The following is a 7,769-nucleotide window of genomic DNA, read 5'->3' on the forward strand; positions in this document are numbered from 1 at the left end:
TCTGAAGTGCTAATAACTGACTTTCAAAACTTACTTTCTTTTTCCGTTTTTGCATAGTTAAAGCAATTCATACATTCAGAGGAAATGACAATTAGCTCATTGATGACTATAATTATGTCACTAGTACAAACAGCTCTGTTAGCAGATCATTTCTTTTTAAAGCAGTAGGGATTGAGCCCAGGGCCTTGCACCCAGAAGGGCTGTACACTGAGCTATATCTCTAGCCTACTTCATCATTTTAGTATTTGTTTCTTATATAGTTGATTCCACACTAGAATCCTAGTTGAATACCATAGCTAAGCATTGGATTGTCTCCTTTCCTCTTCAGTAAAAGTTCTCCATAGCAGCAGTTATTTAAAATAAATGTGTGGAGCCTCATGTGGTAGAATATACCTGTAACCCCAGGAGACTAAGTTAGATCATTTGGGCCTAGTGCTTAGAGACCAAACAGGGCAACATAGAGAAACAACAACAAAAAAATGTGTGTGGGAAATTGTTTAAGGTTGGTGAAGGTTCAGTCATTCAAAGTCAAGGCATGGGAGTGATTTCATCAGGTCCAGTTTTGCCTGAGATTGCTGCTGAGTCTTTGTTAAACCACCTTTTGTGGAAACGAAGCCTGGTAATTTATTCATGTTTGTATGTTGTAAAAGGCTTTCTGTCATTGTGGAACTAACATTTACCCACTCCTTTTTAGTTTACAGGAAAGCCGTCCATTCTCAGTTGACTTTTTCAGGAAGATGATGCAGTTTGAAAAGGAGCAGGTGAGTATTCTCAGCACTTTCTGCTGGAAACAAGGCTCTGTGGTTATTATACAGGGTAGCATCTTTTGTCTAAAGCTTGTTAGCGGGGAGCATAAACTCCTGGTCCCTTGGTTCAGCCTCTTAGAGCTGGTAAGAATGGTAATGAAGCAGAGAGAAGGTGATGTCTGGAGAACAGAAAATCCTGATGCCCCAGGAGGATTTCCTGCTAGGCTGGGATGCAGCTGCTGCTTGCCTCCACAGTGCACTGTTCTCCTCTTGTCTTGGGCTGTAGAATGAGCACTTAATTACAGTTTCTGGTTGTTTTGACTGTAACTTAGGAGGAGAGCAAAAAGGTAGGAAAGTCTCAGTTAAAATAATATACAGCTCAGGGTGGTAGTGTAGTGTTCATCTCTAATACCAGCACTCAGGATCTCCATGAGTTTGAGACCAGTCTGTTCCTATGTATGTAGTGAGTTCTAGACCAGCCAAGACTATATAGTCTCAAAAAATAAAACAGAACAAAACCAAAAAACAAACACACAAACAAAAAAATCCCCCAAACAATCCCAAAGCAAAACAAACAAGGTTTCTCTGTTAATAGCTCTGGCTGTCCTAGAACTCACTCTGTAGACCAGGCTGTCCTGGAACTCAGAAATCCACCTGCCTCTGCCTCCTGAGTGCTGGGACTAAAGGTGTGTGTCAACACTCCTGGCATTTATGTTTTTAATTAGTTAATTTTGTAATGATGGGGATTGAATTCAGGGACTTGCTAATGTTAGATGGGAGCTCTATCATTGAGCTTATCAAAAACTGTATTTATTATCAAATTTTCTGACCATGGTAAATTTGGAATATGTGTGTGTGTGTATTTATATATATGTATGTATGTATATACATATATATCTCCATATATATGTGCTTGCCTCTGCCTCCAGAATAGTGGGATTAAAGGTGTGTGGTACCGTGCATGCCTGCCTTAAAAAAATGCATTTTAAAATAATGTCTGTAACACAAATAAATGACCCAGAGACTGATCTTGGGGTTCAAACTTCAAGCTGAATATCAGAAAAGCAAAGTAGCCCTCTAGCTCTCACCTCAAGCTCAGGCTGGATGGACTGACCCTGTCTCCAGGAGCTCTCACCAAGCCTCAGATTGTAGCCTCTCCTCAGTGTGGCAGTGTGGCTAGAGAACGAATGCCTCTCTGAGACCTTGCTTCTTTTGTATCTACTTCCCTAATGTTGGGATTAAAGGTATGAGTTATAGTTCTCTTTTAGACTGATTCACTCTTGTGTAGATCTGGGTGACTCACAGAGATCCATCTGTCTCTTAATCCTGAGTCCTAGAATTGATGGTGTGTGCTTGACTTCTATAGCCTGTGGCTGACTTTGCTTTCAGAGTTCTTAAGCAAGCTTTAATAAATCATAAATAATATATCACTACAATTGTCAGATAGCCAGACATGGTGGCACAAGCCTTTAATTCCAATAATTGGGAGACAGAGGCAGGTGGATTTCTGTGAGTTTGAGGCCAGCCTGTTTTACAAGAACTAGTTCCAGGACAGCCAGAACTGTTATACAGAGAAACCCTGTCTTGAAAAAAAATTCTTAAAACGTCAGATGTGTACCACTATGTGTTGTATATGCTAACATGCAGTCTTCCAAAAGAATTAGTTGTTTATGAGGTAGTCAGCTAATGGATGAGTATACCTATTTTCTCATAGCTTCTCTAAGTTCAGCTTTGTTTTTTGTTTTCTTTGATTTTGGTATTTTACCTGGTATTTTATTTTTATTTGAAATTTGAAAAATTACTAGTGAGGTTGATCTCCTGTTTTCATGATTTTAACCATTATTGCTCAAGTCAAGTACCTGTTATGCTGAAGTATAGTATAGCATACTTACTATAATTATGATTGGACAGTTTAACATAATAGTTAATAACCAGTCTCTGGATTATTAATGTTATAGTTATGTCACTTATTACCCTCATCTATATAGGAAGGCCCTTTGCCTGCTAAGTGTGAGTGAGACATATATTGAATAGAAAAGAATATGTGCCAGGCAGTGGTGGTGCACGCCTTTTAGTACCAGTGCTCGGGAGGCAGAGGCAGGCAGATCTCTGAGACCAGCTTGGTCTACAAAAACTAGTTCCAGAACAGACTCCAAAACCATAGAGAAACCCGTCTTGAAAAAACAAAAACAAAAAAGAAAGAAAGAAAGAAAGAAAGAAAGAAAGAAAGAAAGAAAGAAAGAAAAGAATATGTGTAGTGTGTATAGTGCAATGTATATTATGATCCCTTGGCAAAATGTGTTTGTATATTTGTGCCTGTGAGGTTAAATTGACTTCAAATTATGTGGTTTTGTGAAGGGAGATTTGAATAAGGTTAATATTTTTTTTTTTTCTAATGGTGCTAGGGATTGAACTCTAAAGTAGTTACTTTATCCTAAATTTTTAAAAAAGTTTTTAAATTACGTGTGTGTCTGTGTGGAGGTATTTATACAGGAGGCAGATACCCTTGGAGGCCAGAAGATGGTCTTGAATCCTCTGGACTTGGAGTTATAGGTGCTTGTGAGCCATAGGCCTTGGGTGTAGGCTAGGGACAGAACTCAGGTCCTTTGCAAGAACAGCAAGTGCTCTTAACTGTTGAGCGGATCTCTCGGGCTCCATACAAAAGACTTCAGTTAAGCTGATAGTGGTAACCAGGAGACAGAGGCAGGCACATCTCTGAGTGTGAAGCCAGCTTGGTCTACAGAGTAAGTTCCAGGACAGTTAGACTATACAGAAAAACCCTGTCTTGAAAACTGAAAGAAGACTTTAGATGCTGTTAGTCTACTGTGTGAAAATGCATTCAAAGGAATACATTTAATAGTAGAGGTGGAGCTACAGGTGCCATGGTAGGGACCTTTCCTAGCATGCAGAGACCCTTGGGTTTGATCCCCAGCTCCACATAAATTGGATGTGGTGATGAATACCTGTTATCTTAGCACTTAGGAAGTGGAGGCAGGAGGATCAGGAGTTCCAGGCCTTCCTTGGTTTCACAGAGTTCAAGGACAGCCACAGCTACAAAAGTAGTGCCCACTATTCTGTTGGGTCATATCCTGTCACCACTCTAGAGGTAGGATAACCTGGGAGAATGAAGCCAATAAAGGAGGTGGATTATAGGCTCATGTAATAAAAACCATCTTTATTCAGAACCTCAGACAATTTATACTCAAGAGTTAAGACAGGTCACATGAGTCAAGTTCTTATGAGTTCAGTCTGTATACAACCATAAGGACAAGCCACACAAGGCAAAAATATGCTTCCTGTAGAGGCATATAAAGGGCAATTGAATAACAACAGCAAACAATAATGAACATCTGATGTAAAGTGACTCCTATCTGCTACACTTAGGAGGAGCACAAAAGCAGATTTCGAGAACAAGTCTGTGTTTTTAAAGAAACTGAGGTCAACGACTGTGTCTTGTTTTCTTGGAATGTTCTCACAACACTCAGAATTCTCCTCACCTGACTCCATTCCTGGACTATGGGCTGGCATAGCCCACACTTTGTTACCTGTAATGGTTCTGAGGAGCTTTCCAAGTAAAGAAGCTCTTGAAGTCAGAGGGCTTAAAGAACTTGAAGATCATGTACCTGTATTTATGTATATTGTGACCTAAGAGTTTTAGAGAAAGGAATGGCGGCTCATGCCTTTATTCCCAGCACTTAAGAGGATTGCTGTGAATTTTGTGCCAACTTGGGATACATAATGAAATCTTTTCTCAAAAAAAAAAAAAAGGAGGAGGAGAAGGCGAAGAAAGAAAGAAAGGTTTTAATTTGGGCTGGAGAGATGGTTCAGCCATTAAGAGCACTGGTTTCTTTTCCAGAGGTCCTGAGTTCAATTTCCAGCAACCACATAGTGGCTTACAACCACCTATAATGACCTCTTCTGGTGTGCAGGAATATACTTAGACAAAACACTGTATACATAATAAATAAATCTTAAAAAAGAGATGGTCATAACTCTGTGTCAGAACACATTCTCAAAAGGAAGAAAGCTTAGCATACACTATGGAATTGTCTCTGTTATCTTTTCACTTAAATCCCATGTAGCCCCTCAAGGGTTTCAAGTGTTCATCTGTGACACCTTGCAAGTTCCTCCCTGAAATGTAATTAGATTTTCCTTACATCAGCAGGACAAAGTGCTTTCCTGGTTGACGTTTACTTCATTCTGGTCAATGTGTTTTTCTTTCCTTGGTCTTATTTATTTTTTTGTGTGCCACAATGTGAGTGTGACAGTCCAAGGACAACTTCTGGTAGTTGATGCTTGGTTTCTGCCATGTGGATGCTGGGGGTTGAACTCAGGCTGTCAGGCATGGTGCCAGGTGCCCTTGGCTGCTGAGCCATTTCCCCAGCCTGGTTTTTCCTTCATGTTTTGGGACTAGGCTGGTTTGGTTCTTCCCATTCATATACCTAACAGATAGAAGTTGTTAAAATACAGTCAAATGGATTTATGATTAGATGGATGAAGGAAGATCTGGTGTTTTTATAGGAACCCTGCAGGATGGCGAACCTGAGGGAGTATTACGAGAGGGCTCTGAGAGAGTTTGGGTCTACAGATTCTGGTAAGTAAGCTTCAGTTATGGGCGTGAGTGCTGCTCTTGCATCTCTGACCTATTAGGTGGGTAGAACAATGTTTCTGGTTTGTACCTTAGGCCCTTCTGAGAACAGTTCTGTAGTGTTTTCCCTGCCCTTTTCTTGTGTTTTTTGACAAGGTAGCATAGAGTCTGTCATCTAGGCTACTTTGGAACTTAATACAAAGCCTAGACTGGCTTCAAGTTCCAGAACAGGCTTTAACAATACAGAGAAACCCTGTCTCGAAAAAAAAAAAAAAAAAAAAAAAAAAAAAAAAAAAAGAACTTTGCTTGGTTTGGGGGTCTCTTTCTCTCTCTCTCTTGCTTTTCCAGACAGGGTTTCTCTGTAGCTCTGACTGTCTTGGAACTCACTCTATAGACCAGACTGACCTTGAACTCACAGATATCTGCCTCTGCCTCTGCCTCTGGAATGCTGGGATTAAAGATGTGCATCACCATACTCAGCTTTGGTTTGGGTCTTGTAAAAAAGAAAAATTTATATGGGCCAGTGAGATGTCTCTGGCTAAAGGCACTTGTTTCCAGGCATGAGGACATGAGTTTGGTCTCTTGAACTCACATGGTAGAAAAAAAGAACTGATTTCCACAAGTTGCCTTCTGACCTCCAAATGTATGCCATGACACACAGACACACACACACACACACACACACACACACACACACACACACACTATATAAAATAAATAACTTTTAAAATTATGTATGCTGGTATGTAAAATTATGTATGTATGTATGTAATGGTTCATGACTATAATCCTATTGCTGCAGAGCTGGGGCCAGGGGTATTGCCAGGACTTTGAAGCTAGCCTAGGCTATGTAGTGAGTTTTATGCCAGCTTGTACTATAGAATGGTACCACTAAATCAGATTAAACCAAAACAAGTATTTATAAAGAAAATGTTAGTGTAGGCCAGTAGTTAGAGCTGGTCAGTCAGTGCTTAGTCAGCTATACCAGGGCTAGTCTGCTGTGGATAGTGAGGGCTGACTAGATAACAACAGTGTACCATGTCTTTTAGGGAGTAGAAAGGAAGCCTGATGGTGGGCAGTGGTTGTGAGAAGTTTTAATCCCAGCACTTGGAAGGCAGAGGCAGGACAGCAAGGGCTCCTATCTGAAAAACAAAAAACAAAAAAAAAAAACAAAACAAAACAAAGTAGATCAGTACTTGGGAGACAGAGGCAAGAGGATATCTGTGAGTTTGAGGTTTTCAGATGAGTTCCAAGATAGCCAGGACTACACAGAAAAACCCTATCTTGAAAAAAAACAACAAAAGAGCTCTAAAGTTTTCATTATAAAGAAATCAACGAGGCAACACATAGGCTTACAGAGTATTACAAGGTACCTCATTTTATTTATATATATATTTTACTTATATTAATTTTATGTGTGGAAATTTCTTAGAACTTTTTAATTGGCTTAGTATTAAATAATTGAATTTGACTAATAAAATTTCCCAGCTTTCTAATTAGGTTTACAGTAATTTTTTTTTTTATTTTGTTTCCTTTTAAAGATCTTTGGATGGATTACATCAAAGAAGAATTGAGCCACCCCTTTGGTAGACCTGAGAACTGTGGACAGATCTATTGGCGAGCCATGAAAATGTTACAGGGACAGTCAGCAGAGATGTTTGTAGCTAAACATGCTATGCATCAGGCTGGCCACTAGCGAAGAGTTCCACCAATTTGGTGAAATGGTATTGCAAGCCTCTGGGACAGCTTGTAATATGAGTTGTTGATAACGGTAGACAGGTTAGCTGATTGATTGTGTAACGTACTTTAATTTGGCATTACTCTTTGGTTCCAGAAAAGAGAGCTACTGCCGCCTATTAAATCTAAAATACGTGGAAATCATGTATTGAGTTTCATTTCTTGTTCCAGGCCAAGCACACACAGTTCTAATCCTGACTAGGCATGATGAAACCAGTTCAAAGGCAAGAGAAAGTATAGTTTTGTGTGTTCTTTCCTTGCTGTGAAAGCCTGCATGATATCTGTGGCAACAGGAGGAACTAAGGCAGTGCACAGAAGAAAGAAAGCCATCTGTAATCCCAATGAGGTTGAACCTAAGTGACTTGATTTCCTGTATCAGAACTGGACTTTTAGGTCATCCATTCAAGAAACGTGGGCCTTCCTTCACATCCAGGGAGGAAGGGAGACTTGGATGAGGAACAGAGAAGGTGGTGCTAGGTTTAGGGGAAGTTGTCCTTTTAGAAGGCTAAGGTAACACAGAAAATTATTTACTCCAAGGATTAACAGGACAAGTGTTTGTATAGAGTAGGCCCAGCAACCAAAGGGCAGGCAAGTGGGAGGGATGGATGGATGGGAGGGTGGTTTGGAACAGAGGAGGGCATTTTGGGAGTGGGGAAGGAAATTGAAAGAAATCCTTTCATTTATTTTGATACGGGGGA

The 7,769-nt window shown here is 40.0% G+C and overlaps 1 protein-coding gene across 1 annotated transcript in view; it reads left to right on the forward strand.

The window, feature by feature from the left end:
- Utp6 (UTP6 small subunit processome component) overlaps positions 1-7,356 on the forward strand; it is a 30,331-nt gene extending 22,975 nt beyond the window's left edge. The window contains exons 17-19 of the mRNA XM_051179822.1: positions 695-761; positions 5,268-5,340; positions 6,876-7,356. Of these exons, the coding sequence (XP_051035779.1) occupies positions 695-761; positions 5,268-5,340; positions 6,876-7,030 (295 nt within the window). The 3' untranslated portion in view covers positions 7,031-7,356. The remainder of the gene's footprint in view (positions 1-694; positions 762-5,267; positions 5,341-6,875) is intronic.
- Positions 7,357-7,769: the final 413 nt, after the last annotated feature.

The sequence above is a fragment of the Phodopus roborovskii genome, unplaced genomic scaffold, assembly GCF_943737965.1.
Source record: "Phodopus roborovskii unplaced genomic scaffold, PHOROB, whole genome shotgun sequence".
Lineage (NCBI taxonomy): Eukaryota > Metazoa > Chordata > Mammalia > Rodentia > Cricetidae > Phodopus > Phodopus roborovskii.